At 44.4% G+C, this 19,539-nt stretch overlaps 1 protein-coding gene across 2 annotated transcripts in view; it reads right to left on the reverse strand.

The window, feature by feature from the left end:
• P2RX1 (purinergic receptor P2X 1) overlaps positions 1-19,539 on the reverse strand; it is a 443,061-nt gene that overhangs the window by 145,949 nt on the left and 277,573 nt on the right. For both annotated transcript variants that reach the window (XM_069614712.1, XM_069614713.1), the window contains 2 exons: positions 10,683-10,763; positions 7,072-7,213 (listed from right to left, as the gene is read on the reverse strand). In XM_069614712.1, coding sequence (XP_069470813.1) covers positions 7,072-7,213; positions 10,683-10,763 — 223 coding nt within the window. The remainder of the gene's footprint in view (positions 1-7,071; positions 7,214-10,682; positions 10,764-19,539) is intronic.

Raw genomic sequence — 19,539 nt, forward strand, 5'->3', positions numbered from 1 at the left:
CCCAAAACATTTTTTTTCCATAGACTGAATGGGCAAAAACTTTGCGCACGGCTACAGCCCGAACGACTGGACTGATTTTCACCAAATTTGTGGCAGGAGCGGCGGCTTGATTCCAAAAGCGTGCTTTTGTGTGTTTGGTGGAAATCCGTCCAGTACTTTTGTTGCAAAGAACTAAAATGTACGTCTCATAAAATTAGTGATATCTGCCTCTGCTGACCCATTTACCTGTTCGCTCCGTGGACAGAAGTCTCATTGGCTTGGAGTACGCCGTGATGTCAGCAAACTTTGGACGTGGCCGGTGGTTGGCTGGAGGGAAGTGTGGTGTGCGTCAACATTTTTGGGAAACGCCGCCATGGTGTATCAGAGGATAGTGTTGTGTGTGTGGCAAGCCCCTAAGGCAGTGTGTGCATGGCTGGGGCTCTTGTACGTAACAGTGCACCCAGTAAAAGTAGTCATATCTGGCTCCGCTACAGCATCCCATTTCCCTGTTAGTTGCACAGTCAGAAGTTTGATTGCACTGCAGCGTGCGGTGATGTGATGTGCATCATAAGTTTTCGATAACGCTGGCCTGTTGTATCCGAAGACAAAGCAGCAGCGAAAGGGTCTGGAAAACATACTTTACGGCATCTGATGGTGGGAAGAAGTTCGTCTGCTATATCTCATTAGAAGAAGACTGTGGTGTGCCAGCGGTATCCGTGCTTACTGCACCAATTTGCAGTTTCCTCAACAGGCAACAACCTTGTGTGTTGATTGCAGGCAGCCTTCGTTATGGCATGCCAGCTCCAGCAGCGATCTCTTTCTGTGATGAGTGGTGGAAGGTTGAATTGCAGAAGGGGAATGCTTTCCACATGACATGAACATTTAAACGTAGCGTGTACTATGGTGTGTTGTGTGTGGTAAGTCTGCTGCCCCTTCAATGCATGGCTGGAGCACTTGCACAGAAAAGTATGTCCACTGGTTGAAAAGGGTTTGTTCACTGTTTGCAAGTAGGTTTCACATTGTTGCTTTGAGTATGCGGTTTGGCTGCATTCCGTACATTGTTGGTTCCATGGGTGTGATGATTGTTAGAACATCTTACATTTGTCGGTGCATGGCTGGAGATACTGCAGTGAGCAGTGCTGCTGCGTTTCCAGTGGGTGCAGTGTTAGAATACTGTCCGTATAGAAGAGGTTACGGTTGAAGTGGATGCAATATGTGCTTGGGTATTCTGCATTGCACAGATTAGCAAGTGTAGTACTGGACTTTGCACTATTGCTTGTATGCAGTTACTTCTTACAGTTGTCGCTGCATGGGTGGAGATGGTGCAGTGAGCAGTCCTGGAGTGTGACCAATGGGTGCAGTGTTAGTATAGTGTCAATATAGAAGAGGATACGGTTCAACTGGTTCTTATATGTGCTTGGGTAGTCTGCATTGCGCAGATTGGTAAGTGCACTACGCAGTATTGGTTCTATGCACTTACTAGAGTGTTGGGAGCAGGACCAATGTTGTCAAGATATTGTTGTTTTGTTGCCAGTTATACAATGCTTTGTGAATGGAAGTGAGTAGCGGTGCCAAACACAGTGGTATGTTTGTGGATTATGGTAATTGGAACATGTCTGCTCGCATCCCTGTATTATGGTGCGCCGGTTGGGTAGAAGTGCCATTGCCTATGTTGCCTTTGTGAATTCTGCCACATGGCTACATGATCGCCTGCATGGCTCTATAATGTTGTGGTGGGTGTGGGCAAGGCCTAGACTGTTGGGTGCATGGCCGTAGGCCGTAGGCCATGCACCCAAGTGCCTAGGCCTTCAGGACAGCCACCACAACATAATGCAGCCATGCAGTTGTAACTCTGCATGTCTTCGAAGGTGGGGACCTTTACACAATGGTTGTGGAGGACATTGTAGACTTGGTAGAACAGCAGAAGTGAGCTGCTATGCGTACATTAGCATATGGTGTAGGTAATTGGACATGTTGCACATTAGGGAGTCCCATGTGACCATTTCCGTTTGCTCGTGTTTGCCCTTTATACGACCCTTCCTCTGTAGCGTTGGATGCATGGCTGAAGCCCTTGCATCGACAAGTATGTCCACTGGTTGGAAGTAGGTTTGACATTGTTGGTTTGTGTGTGTGGTTTGGCTGCATTGCATAAATTGTTGACTCCATGGGTGTGGTGATTGTTACAACATCTTACAGTGGTTGGTGTATGCCTGGAGATGCTGCATTGAGCAGTCCTGTAGTGTGTCCACAGGGTGCAGTGTTGGAATAGTGTCCATATAGAAGAGGGTACGGGTCAACTGGTTCTTATATGTGCTTGGGTAGTCTGCATTGCACAGATTAGTAAGTGTTGTACAGCACTATGCCGTTACTAGAGTGTTCGGAGCATGACCAATGTTGTGAAGATTTTGTGGCTTGGTTGGCAGTAAGACAATGCTATGTGGATGGCAGTGGGTAGGGGTGCCAAACTGTGGTATGTTTGTGGATTATGGTAACTGGAAAATGTTTGCATGCATCGCTGTATTATGGGGCGGCGGTTGGGTAGAAGTGCCAGTGCCTATGTTGCCTTTGTGAATTCTGGAATCTGGCTAAATGTTCGCCTGCATGGCTCTGTTATGTTCAGGTGGTTGTGGGCAAGGCCTAGACTGTTGGATGCAAGGCCAAAGGCCGTAGGACGTAGGCCCTGCACCCAAGAGCCTAGGCCTTCACCACAGTCACCACAACATAATGTAGGCATGCAGCTGTAACTCTGCATGCATTTGAAGTTGGTGACTTTTACCCAATTGTTGTGGAGGGCATTGTAGACTTGGTAGAACAGCAGAAGTGAGCTGCTATGCTTACATTAGCATATGGTGTAGATCATTGCACCTGTTGCACATTAGAGAGCCACATGTGACCAATTGCGTTTGCTATGGTTAGGCCCTTATAAGACCCCTGCTTTAGGAAGTGCTTTAAGATATTGCGACATGAAAGGAAGTGCTGCGCATCACACATGTAAACTATGGACAATGTACACAGCCACCTAGATACCGTTCAGCACACCCAACACAACGTTATGCAGCCATGCATGCAAATATGTGGTCAGGGTGAAAGCTGGCAGGCTCATTTGCAGAAGGGGAGTGCATTGCACATGACATGAGCATTTAAACATAGGGTGTACTATGGTGTGTTGAGTGTGGTGAGGGCCTATCACCTTGCCTGCATGGCTGGAGTAGAAAGGGAAGAAGGACTGTCCCTGCTTTACTGGGGCGCGGCCCTAGCTGTAGCTCAGAAAGCGCTTGTGCCACATCCTGCCCTTTTAAGCATAGTGGCCATGGAATTGGAACAGTGGGAATTAGCCAATCAGGTGTCGAGGGTGTGCCTCACAGGAAGGGCCCCTACTACTTTTTCCCCATTAGTCTGTGTAGTGAGAGTTGCAGGCAGAGATGGAGAAATGCAGAGTGCTAATAGTGGGTGATACCTTTGTGCAAGATCTGAACAGGTATGCCGCGCAAACAAGCAGGGCTGCTAATTTTGCATTGGAAGGAGTGGAGGCTTTCTGGGGTACTCTCTATGAGTGCAATTTCGGCAGTATGGGTGACCTTTGCAGATGTGTGGCCTCTGTCAGTACTGTACATGTTGTCGTACTGCATTATGGAGCTGTACATTTGGGGTACATGTCGTGTGAACGTTTGCTCCGTCGCCTAAAGAAGTGGATGGAAGAAGTGATGCAGATTTCTTCCATTGCCAAGGTGGTTTTCTCAAGCATACCACCAAGAGGAGCATGGGACCATGCCGGTGTAGTTTCCACAGCCAGAGGTCGGAAAGGTGTTTCATTAACAGAAGCATGTGTCAATTTATGTCCACTGCTGGGATGTTCTCCACCAACTATGTCATCATTAATGAACAACATTTTTAGTGGTTCTATGCAAATCGCATTGTTTTTACCAACATTGGCAATGCTGTTTTATTTTACACTGTGCAAAAAGTGTTGAAGACACTTCTCTAACAATTTAAGGAGGCAAACAAAAGAGAAACTCAGATAAAGGGCACAAACTTTTTCTTTGTAAGCACGAACAAATAGAAAAGAAAACGTCTTTTCTGAGGGAGCACTAAAGACCTAATCCCCTAAACCAGTTTCATACTTCTCCCCCCTACCCCCCCAGTATAATAACTGTGGTTTCCACGGTAGTTTCAGGATTACACGTGCCACATCTCCACATCTGGCCCTTTTCAGGATGGTAACCATGGAAATGGGACTGTGCAGGCTAAGGGATTGTTCAATCAAGGTTTCCGGTTGTGGTGTGTATGGAAAACCTGTAGCACAAGGTCTCTTTGTACAGAGAAATGCAGAAGGCTATGCTGGAAGTGTGTAAGGTAAGGGGCGGGCATCTTGTTTGCATGCAAGCACTGTATGTACTTGTTTGAAGTTGCTAACATACACTTAGTGTTGCTTTTGTGCGATCATTTTTCATAGGTTTGTAGTTAGTGGGGTGCTGAGGAAAATAATTCTGTGAAGTGTACAAGGTAAGTGGCATGCATCCTGTTGTCATGAATGCAATGTGTGCATGATATGATATGATATTGTATGCTATGCCAATTGCAGTGCGCATGCACACAAGTTTTTGAAGGTGCCATGAGGCAAGGGAGGGGGAACAGAGGGGAGACTGAGACAATGAACCTACTAGGCCATGTGTCACTCAGATCGCCCAAGTGCATGGGGAGGAGAAAGTGCAGTCCATGGGAAGAAGAAAAAATGACAGTAAGTAAAAATATGGCCCGAAGGTGGCCAGTGCAAGGATAAATGCAGACATCAGGTGGTGGTGGACTGAATTTGGTAGGTTTTTGTTAGGGCAACTGAACCATAACGTCCTTGTAACAACGTTGTTTGTCAGTGAATTTGATAGGTTTTTAGTAGGGCACTGAAACCAGAACTGCCCTTTAGCATAGTTTTTGCACTAAAGGGGATAGGTTTTTAGTAGTGCAACTTAACCATAACGTCCCTCTAAGAACGTTTTTTGTTAGTGACATATATTATATGTATGAGTTTTGTCTTTAATATGGAAGTGCTAACTCTTATTTTACAACGGCAGTCACATGCTTAGTTCCCCTGTTCACCTCAATCAATCAGAAACTAATTGACAGTTTTTCTGTGTAAGTTCACAGCGTCAACTTCGCCTGACATTGTGGTGTCTCAGCACTTCTGCACACATACGTCAGACCCTTGTTTGAAGCTGCAGTCCAGGAGCCGCTAATGCTCTGTGCCTCACAAGTAGTGACATCCACAACACAGGACCCATTTGAAGTCCACCAATCACACGCCAGTAGATTATACAAATGTGTAAACCCTTGTACTGAACCCCATTGAGGTGGTGAAGGTAAAAGGGGCACCTATATATATATGGAGGGGGCACCAGAGCAGAAATGTGGGAGTTTGGATTCGGAGCTAACATATATTTGGAGTAGGTTGGAGAGGAGGACAGGTTAATTTGGAGATGTGGGTGGAGAGGTGAAGTGAGGATAGCAAAGGAGGTGGTGACAGGAGGAGATTGGAGATTGGAGAAGGATGTCAGGATGAGGAGGTTGTAAAAAGTCATCAAGAGAAAGATGCTAAGAGACAGAAAGGGGAGGCTGGAGGGAGTCATCAGGAGCAGAAAGATTGGAGAGAACAGAAAGAGATGGGAGAAGTCATCAGGAGGTGGCGGTGAAGAGAGAGGAGGAGGTTGGAGCAATTCATTGGGTGAGGCGGATACAAGTGGATTGGTGGAGAGAAAGTACACTGAAGGATGGAAGGAGATCATATTAAGCACAAACAGAGGTGAGGAGGATCAGTAGGAAGGAAAGGGTTAAGGGAAAGCATGTAAACCCCAACTGGAGAGAGCAAAAAAAAAGCTAGTCAGAGGGCAAGGGTTCAAGATTTAGGCATACTTGTCCCTGGTCTGTTTGTAAAGGTTAGCCCCTAGTCCGAAAGGTGTGCGCTTTGGCCAGGAGGTGGAACAAGCTTGTTGTGAAGTGGCGAGGAGGGACATGTGATTGTCAGTAGTAGAGAGGACTGGAGTAGGGTAAGGGCAGTCAATTGGTACATGGTAGAACCGGGACCCTAGGACAGAGAAGTGTCAAGATAAGTGAATAAAGGCTTGTGAAATCCAGGGAAGGACCTTCCATTTGGCGACAGCTCAAAGTGACTGAAAAGCCATGACTTTACCTCAGCATGTGAGAGACTGTGAGTGACAGGGTGAATCCTTCTAATTTATTTGAACTTATACAATGTTGGACCCTGCTTCCTTTTCTCTTTCAACCCATTGATTTTGTGTTGTAACTTCACCATCTCCGATTCCCTGCCTTCCCTCTTGTATTTCCCTTCTCCCAGCTCTCCAGCCCATTCTTTTCCCCTTTTCCTCTTTTCCCTTATCGAGATTTAAAGTGGCCTAAAGGTGGCTCTGCACAGTGTAAAAGAAATCCACATTCCTCCACTTATTATAGTATCTTTTTAAGGACTGATGTAGTTTTTAATTGATTCAGAACATGCTAATTGCAGCTGCATTTATTTCTCCATCTGAGATATTCAGATGACTTTAATGTTTTTCTGAATTCTTAGGTCTCCTTTTATCCCTTGAGTACAAGCACCTCCTGAGACATGGTTCTCTAATACTGGCTGAGAAAAGTAGTAGTAGCTCTTGGAAACTATTTACTCTCCACTTCGCTTAGCAGGAATGTTGGAGCGACAAGCTACACTTAAATGCTCTGCATGATAGCTATTCAAATCTATCAGACCCCTGGATCAGGCAGAGTAGGAGCTTGCATAGGTCATGTGATTGAAAGAAGCTTAAATATAGCTGTACCTATTCAATGTGCTGGAACGCCAGGTGAGTGGTGTAAGTTAGGCCCAAGTGAGTGGTAGTTTGTGTGAAATTAAATGTAAATAATTGACAGTGCTAGAAGTTAGAAAATGAAGCACAATTCAGTCTTCTTCCAAAATCCCACTGGAAAATCAAAGGGTTGTTAATGGGTTACAGACAACAGATCCATCACTTTCACACTCTGAGACTCGAGTATGGAAGAAGAGATAACTTACATATTAGGCTGTTAGTTGGATCTCTGAATATCCTACCATACCTTGTAGGCTAAGTCTGCAAACTGTTGACCAGATTCTGCCACAATGTATCCAAGTCGCATCACAGGACACAGGGGGTCTTTGTTTTTGTCGTAGACACAGGATTTTAGGTCATTGCTTGTTATTGTCTCCACCAGGTTGCGTCTGCAAAAGGAAAAATGTGAGAAGTATGATACTTGCGTGTTTTGCATGTGAGCGCTGCACTTCCGTATGTTCCCAATTTAGGGGGAAGTAATTGAGGCCGCAAGTACCCTTATTACAATTTCGGGCTTGATTGAAACACTTTGCCCAATGGAGCTCTTGTCATCTTGAACAGTCCCAACTGCAGTAAGTGTTTGTCATATTCATGAAGGTGGCATGAGAAGAGACGCACAGTCCTGTTTTACAGAAATTGGCTTCTGAGCGCTGTGGACCGTTGTGCTACTTTTTGTCATCCAAACGAACTTTGATATTACAAAAGGGGTCAAAACTGATGTCACAGCCTGTTCTGTAATACTGAATCCTTGGTGCAAAATTAGCACCCACACATTTGAAAGTTGTGCTCAATGAGGTAATCACCTCTGAGATCGAAATAAAGAAATTGGTTTGGAGCTTCTGTGTGCTTCGCTTTCAGGCACGTGTGTTAGGAAAGATTTCCATTTCATGTGTAATTTTCACTCCAGTTGTGTACCCCTCAACTTCTTGCTGATACACCATAGTCTGACTTTGTCAGAAGACCACAGCCTTCTGCTGCACTCCCCTGGGCTTTTCGCTCACTTTATTATGAGGAAACTGACATGCCCTTAAAGACAGTCCATAATGGGAGACTTTGTTTCCCTTAGTCCTTGCCAATGTTGCAACTTTTTCTGCAACCTGTTGCAAGTGCATAATGTACCTTTCAGGATTGTGCACTTGCGTCTTCGTGTCATTTCTAAAGGCCCTAGATCCTCTTGAAGGATTTTTTAGGAGAAGTGCAGGTGTGCCTTGGACAGGGCTGGTGGCAGCTTATCTTTTCATGTATTTTTAACCCTTTCCTGCCGGGTAAACCGTGTTTACCGCACTTCGCACAAATAGGTGGCCTGGCTCCAAAATAGCCATGCCACGAGGTTCTTTGTCCTGTCCTTTGGCCATCTTGCCCCTTCACCTTTCCCAGGCCGAGCTGACCTGGATCAGTCCTTATTTGGGCATGCATTCTCCTGCGAAATGCCAAGTTTTCACGGGCTTCTGCATGCCATGTGTGTGTGTTTCCAGGATGTGGGCTGGACTGTCTGGTTCCAATAGACATCCTGGGTGCCAGAGTGTCTGGTGTGCTGTGAATGCCTGGGACCACCGTTGTCCATGATTGGTCCGCATATGGTATGTCTGTATGTGAGCAGATCTCCCATTGGGTCCTCTTCGTTTTGGCGTGAAGGAGATTTTGGATAAGAGAGGGCTCCAATCAACCATACCATGTTGATCTCTGGAGTTCTCACTGAACGAAGGATAGGATCCTGAAACTAAGAAGCCGAGTCGAGGAACTGCTGGTGACCCGCTGGAAGGTTTGGCACCCTGATCCCACTGTCACCCTCCGGACCCCTCTGCATCTGATCAAACTAGAAGGTCTGCGAAGACGCTTCGACCCATTGGAATAGTGGGACCGACTATTCTCGGCACCATCATCAAACCCGGCAAGTAAGCCTTCTCGGGAAAGTGTCCCTGGGCCAACCAGTGGACTGACCAGCTTGCGCAGGATCTTTGCTCTGTCACCGCCGCCGTTTCAAAGAGGCGCTCGAAACTTGGTACATTGCAAGCTCTGTGTTCACGGCACTCTCATACCGAATTTTGTACACTTGGTGTTCTCAGGTCTGGCGAAAAGAGAGAGTGCCCGAACCAGAGTACACGTGCTTGCTGTGTCGCCCAGCCGTGGTGACGAACTTTGCAAGTGCATTGCAGCTATGCTCCTCTGTGCCCTAAAGCTTGCTACGGTTAAACTGGCCTTATCCATCCATCAGGAGCGGAGACATCACCACTGTCCTGTTTGGGAATCAATGCTGTAACTTTGACGCTGAAAGCCGCAGAGCCGCGAGATTGCCGCATTTGAACCTGCAACCGAATTGGACTTGACTGCTGAAGTTTGGTCCATAGTGTGGCAGGGGGCGGTGAGTAATTGCAACCCTTAACGGTGGCCCCTAGCTTATCCATCCATTTTTACGCACGAGTGGCCCCTGAAGGTCTCTCTCCTTTCCAGTGCTAGCCTGAGCTAGCAAACTATTCCCAACTCCTGGAACATGCTCTGCCCTCACAGGGAAACCCTCCATGAATAGTGGGAACCTATTCTGTATCACCTCACCCACCTTCCTGAGCTGCTACATACCCTACAAGAGACCCCATTTCGCCCATCTGCACTACCGAGTGCGCCAGCATTGCAAGTACATTTGAGCAATAGGCTCCCTCTTCTTACGGACTGGACTGCCTTTCAGTTAGGATTGTGATTACTGCAGAACTGCCTAAAGACTCTTTGCTCTCCCTGCTTCCTTCTCTTTTCTAGGTGGTGGACCCATCTTGTGCATTAACCCTTTAGGCTCCTTGGTTTTCTATATGTGTATTTTAGTATGATTGTGTTGGTTTAAAAGTGTTACTGGTAATAACTATTGTGTTGAAACTCAAAGGCCTTGAATGTATGTATTTGTATTTTTAATATATATACACCTGACTGGGAGTGATGTGTATGTATCCATTACTCTGTGTGCTCATTGAGGTCTTTCAGTCATCCTCACCCCTCCTGAGACCTACTCTTGACCACCGCCATTGCTACCTTGATTGGTCTGGCTTGTCCAGAAGGTTAACCTGTTCCAAGAAACTAGGCTGGCCTTCTGAACCTCTGCCCATCAGGTCAGAGTTCAGAAATCCATCTTATAAACAGGCCCTAGAGATACTTTGACTGCCCTCCTCTGTACAGTGGTGGACATTCGGCGACCCAAGGTAACAAGAAACTTCTGCTCTCCTCTAGGAGGTGGGTAGCTTCTGAGTACAACCACCTTGAAGTGGAAATGTCCTGCCAATGATGAGAGATGTTGACACTGCACCCATCAGCTTTGTAGCAGACCTGAAGACCCACACAAAACTGAATGGCCACAGTCTGGGGTCAGCACCCATGCTTGAGCCCAGAACACACGGCATCCCTCCACGGATGTCAGTGCATCCTATTGATTACCCTCATGAAGCCATCAGTGAAGCCACCTCTCCATGATGATATGGTTTTATAATTTGTGATTATACTTCAGAGGGCACAGGTTTTTCTGTTAGAAGGCATGGGTTGGCCCACAGTCCTAATGTTTTGTATTAGAGCCTGCTCAAACTGGCACCATGAGTTGATTGTCATAATATGGCCTGAAGGTAAGTTGCTACATTCTCCACTGTAGGACCATCACACTGGTGTTCTAATCCCAGCTCTCCTCCCCCCACCCCCGTGACCTCACTGAGGTCCTGTGCAAATCACGTTATCCCCTTAGGCCACAGTCCCCTTACCTTCAAAACGAGAGGGCTCTTAGAAACAGCAAATCCCCCAGTATTAAATATGACATTAAACCTATCTATTTATATGAAAGCATGGTGACAAAAGAACCAATACCTTTAAAGAGACAATGTCACTCACCTGGTGACTCGGAAGCTGGGGAAACTGATGCTGTTCTTGATGAATAAGGTGAAGTTTTCAGACTCGAGTAGCAGAGCAGGCCTGCAGGAAATCAACAACGCAACACATCATTACACATCTGGCAACAATAGTTATACACATTAGCTTTTTCTCTCTATAATCAAATCTGTTAATACTTATGTCTACACATTCATGAGTCTTATGACTGAGCCGTGTTAGAATTGAAATCAAATCCTTTTTCTGATTATCCAACCTCGCTTAGGCTGGCTTGATATTGCCCTTTCTGGATCATGTCGTAATTGGACTCAACTTCCACTTGATATGGGTTCCAATTACTGGTGGTTATAGGAACACCAGGAAATAGGGTCTACCCTAATGGTAGTAAATCAGAGGCCCTGCTTCAGGGCTGCAAATACCGTTCTGTCCCCTGGACATCTGAGTTGGGATCGGCCCTGGCAGAACTCAGGTTGTTCTTCATTCGGCTATCCTGTTTAATTCATGTTTGTCTTTTGAACCCGACACCAACTCAGTGGTCAAGGGCGCTCATCATCAGATCTGCCTCATTGCTATGATTTGTTCCTTAGCTGGCACGCCCTCAAGAAGGCTCTGGCACTCTCTCAACTCTACTACTGCAAAGGGGTCTATGCGAGTAACTAAAAAAAACCTTTGCACCAAATACAAGTAGTGTGAAACAAGGAGATGAGGCTGATTTTCAATCGCAAGCGATGTGAGCACATCTCACTCCCCGGTGAAACAGGCTAACCTGTTTGCTGGCGACTCACCAAATGAAATTCAAAATGTGCTCTTTCATTTGGTAAGCCACCCACCAGCTAGCTTCTTTGTGTCTTTGCTTGTTTTCTCCCCTTTAACTTTCTTGTAGAACTTGCATTCCCAGATCATTGGATTCTCTTGGGATTTGTGCCTGGGTGCAAGTGCATATGGGTATGTGCATTCAGCCTGGTGTCTGGCCCTAAATTTCATGCTCGAGACGGTTTTATGACATGCGTATTTGTGTAACGCCTCACTTAACGACTTCCTTAATGGTCTGCAGGATTTTTGTATTGTTTTTAAGCAGAGTGACAGAGGGCCTGATTCTCATCTTGGCGCAGTAAGCGTGCTAAATAGCACGACTCACTGCGCCATTTCTTGACGCCCAGGCACTCCTGCTATTCTCATGTGGGCCTGGGTGTCTTCGCAAAGCACGACAGTGCTTTTGCTGTAATCTACCTGTTTCTAATGGATACAGTCAGATTGCAGAATCTCGGCAGAATTTTCGTTAAATAACGAGGGAATCATTTAACGAAAATGCTGCCGAGAACACAGTCCCTATACACCAAAGTGAGCAGCTTCAACATTGCAGGATGTTGAAGCTGCTTACTGTGGTGTATAGGAAAGTGTTAATAGATACCCGTGTGGTGTATATGAACACTTTCATTTTAAAGCGAGCAGCTTCAACGTTGCATCCTGCAACTTTGAATCTGCTCGCTTTGGTGTACATGAAAGTGTCCATATACAACATGGGTGTATGGACACTTCCATTTACACCGAACAAGGCTTCTTGTGGCACTCCTACAGTTTAACGGCACCAAAATGTTACTGTAAATGTGAACTAGTTTAGCGCACATATTAAACTGGAGGAGTGCCCCAAGAATAGGCTTCCAAAAAGCCAGTTTACGAATGTGGCGGTTGTTAGGTTGGTTTCCAACCCATCCTAGCAACCGCCACATGTATTCCGAAAGTGGCGCATTCCTACCGACTTCGGAAGAATGTGCCACCTTCAGAATAGGTCTTAAGTACCGAAAAGGTTGTTAAGCCTTTTAACGTCCTTTTTGGTACTTAACACCTACATGAGAATCGGGCCCTGAAAGGACTTACCATGTCCACCATTCTTATCTGAACCCCCACAAAATACATTCGGCCTCGAGTTTGGTTGTAATTTGGCAGTAAATCTGCTGAATGAACACCAAACTCATTTACAATTACCGCCACCTGGTCCCGTCTGTTTACCATAGGATTACAAGGGGTGGTTAGGTGGAGTTAATCACAATTTCTGGAGTCCATAAGACTCTATGGGGATGCTGGCAGAATTCCTGCAAACAGGAATTCCGCTGCAGCAATTCTGCTGATTTTTGTACCTTAAAGTGCTGGATTTACTTGCAGGATGATGCTGGTGGAAAATCCTCAAAGGTCAAACTTGTAGTTCAGCAGTGCAGTAATAATGGTGTTTATACAGTTCCGCCCAAAAAAGTGGTGGTAACAGAATTACCACCAGTTTTCTCCTGCACCGCCGAACTGTTATTGAGGCCCCATGTATATTAAGGCCTCATGTTTAATACCAGCAGGTACATTTACACTTCTGCACACTGGTAGTAGAAAAGGTGCAAAGGTGATTTCACATCTGTTTGACATATATGCAGTCATAATATTGTCCTGAAAAAATATCATTGGTAGTGCAATATTATTTTATCTCCCACTATCCACCACTTATCACTTATTCTATGACTGTAGAATGTTTATATAATCATACTTGTCCCAGAATATGTTGAAATCGCTGCTTACTAGGAGAAAAATAACATTGTTGTTCCCAAAGTTTTTTTTCAAATGATAAAATGACCTGAAAGCATTTTACATTTTGCTTTTTCACTAAATGGTAGAAAGGTTTAAATTGGAGGGACACTTTTTAAGGCATTGCAAATGGACTCTCCATGCAATATGGGTCTTGTCTTAAATACAAATTACCCTCAACATGTAGTCACAGCCTTTAAAGGCACGCCTGTTAAGCAAAGAAAACGAATGCTTTTTATTTCAGTCTGATTACCCTATTAATGACTGGCTGGATTTGGGGAATATCTGCCGTATTTTAATATTGTTTTACTGTTGCTTATATTGCTTTATGTGGCGCTTTGATGCCTTCAGGTGTGGATACACTTTAAGGGAATAAAGTAAACTATGTTAAGCATCGCATGTTCTCCATTTTATGACCGTTTTAGTGATTCTGATGATACTTCCAAAATGGCTGCCAGCTCCAAATGGTGGCACTGCCTCTTTGTGAATCTTAGATGCAAAGTCTTCGTCCACAGTTGCGTTTAAGCTGACACAACATTTTAAATGTGAGGTAAGCCGGTAACGCACCTAAGACATCAGTAGGGTAGGAAGGGTGTTGCCTGGGTACACCCCCAACCTGCCCCTTCTGCCTTGTGTGATAAATTATTGAAGGGTTGCAAGGTGTTTGCGAACCGATTCTTTTTTATATTTAATGGCACATCAGGAGTGATGCCGGGGCCTCCTGTCCTATTGACGCTTTTTTGGGGGAATTCTACCTCTTTTACTTCCACTTCTCCCCTTGCATATGTAAGGCACATATATCCCTCTTCTCTGCTCCCATTCTGGTAACCTTCAACCGACGAGCATACTCGTCCTTAGCACTTAAGGGGTTAAATGCTGATTGCCTCTTTTTCTCTCGACCCCACAGTTTTTCTTCTGTCACTGTCTTTCTTTCTTCTGTCTCTTAGACCTCTCACACCTTCTGTTTCTCTTAACCTCTTAATATTGTATATTCTATTTACCTCTCTTATGCTCGCCTGTACGTTCTCTGCCCTTTCTAGTTTCCCCATCTCTCAGTTTCTCTATCAATATTTTGTTGTCTTTATTTTGCAATCTAATTTCCCACTGTTTTCACTTTTACGTACGATATCCCACTTTCTATCCCACGTCACTCTCTTTGCGTTACTTAAGCACGGCCCATGCATTCCATAAATGCAAGGCATATTACATTTGCTCACTTTATATGTTACTGAATACCTACTTCATAGAAGTGGCAATCAAACACCATGCCTTCCCTCCATCCTTTCTCCACTCATCACACTGGAGTGTGTATAAGTCTCGCAAGTGGAATAAGCCAAAGGACAGCATCTCATGTTGTCCCAATTTGGGTGCAAAATGATCAACCAGTCCTGACTTCCTGATAAAGTGTATTTGTACTCCTGTATTTTGGTCATTTTCAATTTGGTCAACACTTTTTCATCGAGTCGACCAGTCACATATTTCTATTGTATATATATGTGTATATATATATATATATATTATAGGGCGGCCTTATAGTTAAGGTGAGTCAGCGACACATAGCCCCCCCCAAATTGCAAAGTTTCATAAAGATTATGTTAAACAATGAAAAAGTTATTAAGCGTCAAAGAACTTTTTTAATGAAAATGATATCCTTATGCTTTCCTTTTATCCCCTTTGTACTGTGGCACAGGTTAAATAACTCCTCCTTATGGTCAGGCAGTTTTCCTTAAAACAAGACTTTTCTCAGGATGCGATTGTCCTCAGCTTCCTTCCTGTGCTCAACATTGTGAGTTCTCAAAGCCTGCAATCTGAAGGCCATGGCTAGTGGTCTGGTAGTGTTTTAAAAAGGACAGTGGGCACGGCCAAAGGCCATGCCCACTGACCATGGCTGAAGACCATGCTGGTTGGTCTGGAAGCATTCTAAAAATCTATGCAATAACAAAACCATTGAACTTCAAGAAAAAATCTTTAGTTGCAGGGACATTAAGGTGTGCAATACATTGTGACAAAACCCTTGAAATTCAAGGAAACAACTTTAGTTGCAGGGATGTTAAGGTGAGAACTTAATGCAACAAAACCCTGGAAATTCAGCTAAAGCAACCTAAACTTCGCACTCACTGTTGCGCAGACTATGACCTCAATGATGATATCACACATCACATCACTGATGACATCACTAATTACATTACAACAGTAACTGGCATTAAGCATGGCCTTCAGCCATGGTCAGTGTGCATGGCCAAATATATCTGGACACATTTATGGGTACTAGTCATGGACTTCAGTTATGGACAGTGGTCACAACTTTCACCCATGTGCACTGGATATTTTAAAACACTAACAAGCTACTACCAACCATATATTGTGGCCTTTGCCAGTGGATGCAGCTTTCAACACTGTCCACGGTATATTATATACACTGAACAGGCACTAGCCATTGACTTTAGCACAATACTGGCCAGTGGCCACAATCTTTGACTGTGCCCATTATATATTCTAACATATAAATGGGCCACAAGCCACGGCCTTTGACTTTGATCAGTTTGTACAACTTTTGGCTATGTCCACTGTACATTTTAAAATAATAAAATGCAATGAGCGATGGCCTTTAGCCGTGCCCACTGTGTATTACACAACACTAACCAACCACTAGCTATGGCCTCAGCCCGTGCCCAATGTATATTATATGCACAAACCAGCCGCTAGCCATGGTTTTGAACACAATACCAGTCAGTGGCCACGGTCTTTGGCTGTGCTGATTGTATATTCTGACATAATAATGGGCACTAGCTATGGCCTTGAGCCATGGCTACTGATTACAGATTTCAACGTTGTCCATTGTATATTTTACGGGCTAAAAGGCATGACTTTTAACCATGCACATTGGCATTTTTTAACACTAACCCACCACTAGCTATGGCCTCTGGTGCTGGCCAGTGACCCCAGCCTTTGTCATGGCCAAGTACACAGCCTAAATTGTTATGAATGTAATCAAAGTATTCATGAGCTATCTTATAAATTATGTTATATCTATTTCCATTACTGATGTAACCAGTTATATACAATGCAATTAGTGTTGCCACCATTGATGGCATCATTTATGTGATTTGTAATGTCGTCAGTGTTCCCATACAACATGTAATTAGTGATGTCATCTGTGATGTCATCATTGTTGTCATAGTCTGCGCAACACAGGGCGTGAAGTTAAGGCGGCTTTAGCTGAATTTCCAGGGTTTTGGGCAATGCTGCCAAATGACTAAGTCCTTTGCAGTGCTTGTTCTGGTTAGTGATAACTTGGTGTCCCTCTGTGTTGCTGTCACAGTGGCATACGTCACCTTTCTGAGGGCAAAAGCCTTCAATTAGACAGACTAGTTCCATGGCTCCATCACTATTACTGCATTGCTCCGGCAATTATTGGCAACTGCATCAGGGGCAGGCCTGTACTAATCTGGAAGCCCCTAGAGGGTTTTCAAGTACACTTTAATGTATTTATTTAAGTATTTATTTTAATTCTTAGTAACGCGCCATATCGCCCGAGGGCCTCAAGGCGCACAATGAAAGCAGCACTTGACTGGCAAATGGGCTTGCTAACCAGTAAGGCTTAAAGTTTGCGACCACTGTTGGCATTCTTGTGGGGTAATCTTAACTGCTGTTTTGTTTCTGGTAAAGCAATCATGGAATCACCTGTCATGGACCAGCCTAATTGGGGCCACGGGGAAGAATAAATAGAAAGTAGTGATTTGCACAAACAGTTGAGCAAGACTAGTTACTTGGCAGAAGTAATGAGCTATCTTCTCCACATCTGGCGATGTTTAGCACAGTTGCCTCCCTCCATGCCACAGTGTAAACAGAGGCAGTGGCCACCTAGTCCAAGGGCAAGGAATTGTTAAGAATCCTTGCTGTCACTCTAAACTGTCTTAGAGCATCTCTCCTTCCGTTCTGTGAGACTTTCCTAGTTAATAGATGTGTAGGGAGGCCTGGGTTACTATTAAGCTTCAGCTGATGTTCTTAAAAACGTCACCTGAATAAAAAGGTAACATTTAAAAGACACACTTCTGTTTTATTGATAATTTTGCCACGTTAATAACATTAATGCATTTTAAATTAGGTGCCTGGGATTTAACTTGTCTATATACTCGAAGCCGAAATCACAAGGTTACCTGGCAGCATATCAGGCGTCAGAAAACTTTCCATTTCACAGGAGCAGAAAAAGTGAAATATTTTATGCTGAACAAAAGTTATAGATTCCTGGACAGTGGTTTAGCTGCATCGGGTCTATCTGGGGGCAAAACAGGGCTCAGGTAAAGTGAAAAACCTGGGGTAATTGGAAATGTGCGGAGATCTTTATAGGACGTCACTGGCCTTGTACCTGTGGGAGAAAGAGCAAAGATGTCTATGCACTGTAAATGATCTTCATATGTGCCTGGGGCAATCTATTCCCAGAATGGGGTGCATCTAGGCCCCCCAAGGTTCGGTTTCTCGGCCACACTCAAATCTGTACCCTACAAGAGGCGTTAGGCTGATGAAAGAAACACATACACAATTCACAGTAACTTCAAGAGATGAAGACTGTCATGTCCTCACAGGGAATTTCAAAAAGGAGAGGAATTTCTTAACTAGAAAACATTGAGTAAAAAAAGATGAAATAATACCCAAACTAGATTAAAGAAAAGGAGTAAACATCCAACGGGGGATTGTAGAAAGCACTTTCATGATAAAAAATGGTGAACCATAAAGGAGAGGGTGGTGACTGACAGATACCCTATTTGCATCTGTAATTTCAGCTAAAATTAGCATGGGATGCTTTGGGATATGTAAAACCATATGGACAATTCTTTACTCTACGGCATAGTTACTAATTATGCGGTCCTCCAGATGTTTTGGACTTCAACTCGAATTAGCTCAGTGACTTGTGAAGTGTCTCATGGAAGTGGTAGTCCAAAATATCTGGAGAGCCACATGATAAGTAACCACGCTCGGGAACAGGGGTCTGGAACCTGTGTGCTCCTCAGCTGTTTTGACTATTAAACCCATGGTCCATCAGCATTGAATATGCTGCCTTGGTCTGATGGGAGTTGTAGTCCAAAAAAACTGAAGAGACAAAGGTTGCATACTCCTGCTGTAGATTATCATTGATACCTCTACTCACAGCGATTCTGGCCGCTTATTGTTTTGATTTTGTGCCAGATGTTTAAGGTTGAGCATAAAGAAAATACAATCTATCAATACTGACCTTCTGCAAAGACAGATTAAAATGTACTTCTTTTGTATTGTACAAGTTGATATTAATAAGCAAAATCTATTAAAAAAGAATGCCACTTTTGCCGATTTAATTACCCAGGGGCGGGGCATCGGGGGTCGGGGGGAGCAGGGGTAAGCAAACTGCAGCTCGCCACATGTTTTAGCCCACAAATCCCATGATCTCTCAACATTGCCTCCGCTGACTGGTACGGATGGGTGTTGTAGGCCAAACCATCTAAAGAGCCACATGTTGCCTACCACTCAAATTCATCAACTAATGGGGGCTGAAACATTCAAATCCACGTCAATCTACACCATGCATGTCCATCTGAAATGTCTTACACCAAATTTCACAATAAACAGCAAAGTTTACTTGGTTTCAAGCAAAGTGAACCAATGTCGATTAGCTGGATAGTCTTCAGCTATGCTTAAGTTGTAAAATACACACGTTCTGCAGCTATGGAAGGGTTGTTCCAGCAATTACAATGCAGCAGGCGTCTTTAGGGTGATCGCCAGCACACAAATGAGTATCTGAAAATACTGCGGTTAATTACAAGTCCAGGTAACTAACATATGGACCTTTGATGATCTATGGTTACTGTCAGCATTTTCCTTCTATGATCATAATTTAATATTTGTATATTTCGATTCAAGCTAGATGTCTGCTGCTTGTAAGCACTGTAATAATAGATACATGAATCTCGAAAGGACGGACGGTTGAGTGAGCCCTACCTGGATTCAAACCTGTGACCTGCGGCTCTACAAATGTCTTGGGTGAGCACTTAACATACTAAGCTAGCTTGCTTGGATCTGGAATGTATTCGCGATTGAGACAACCCAAGCAACATCCCAAGGCTTAGGATGTCTGTGGCAATCAGCTCGAAGCACACACCTTCACCACTAGATGGCAGGGCAGTTCAACGCAGAAGCAGACATGGCCCAGGATCTGCTACAACATCTTATGTTCCATCACAGACAGCTTGTAAGTAGTCATTAAAGATCATTGCAATATGCAGGCTGGAAATTCTCTAATTAACAATGAGTTTAGATT

This window comes from Ambystoma mexicanum, chromosome 9, assembly GCF_040938575.1.
Source record: "Ambystoma mexicanum isolate Mex_15411 chromosome 9, UKY_AmexF1_1, whole genome shotgun sequence".
NCBI classification, from domain to species: Eukaryota; Metazoa; Chordata; class Amphibia; order Caudata; family Ambystomatidae; genus Ambystoma; species Ambystoma mexicanum.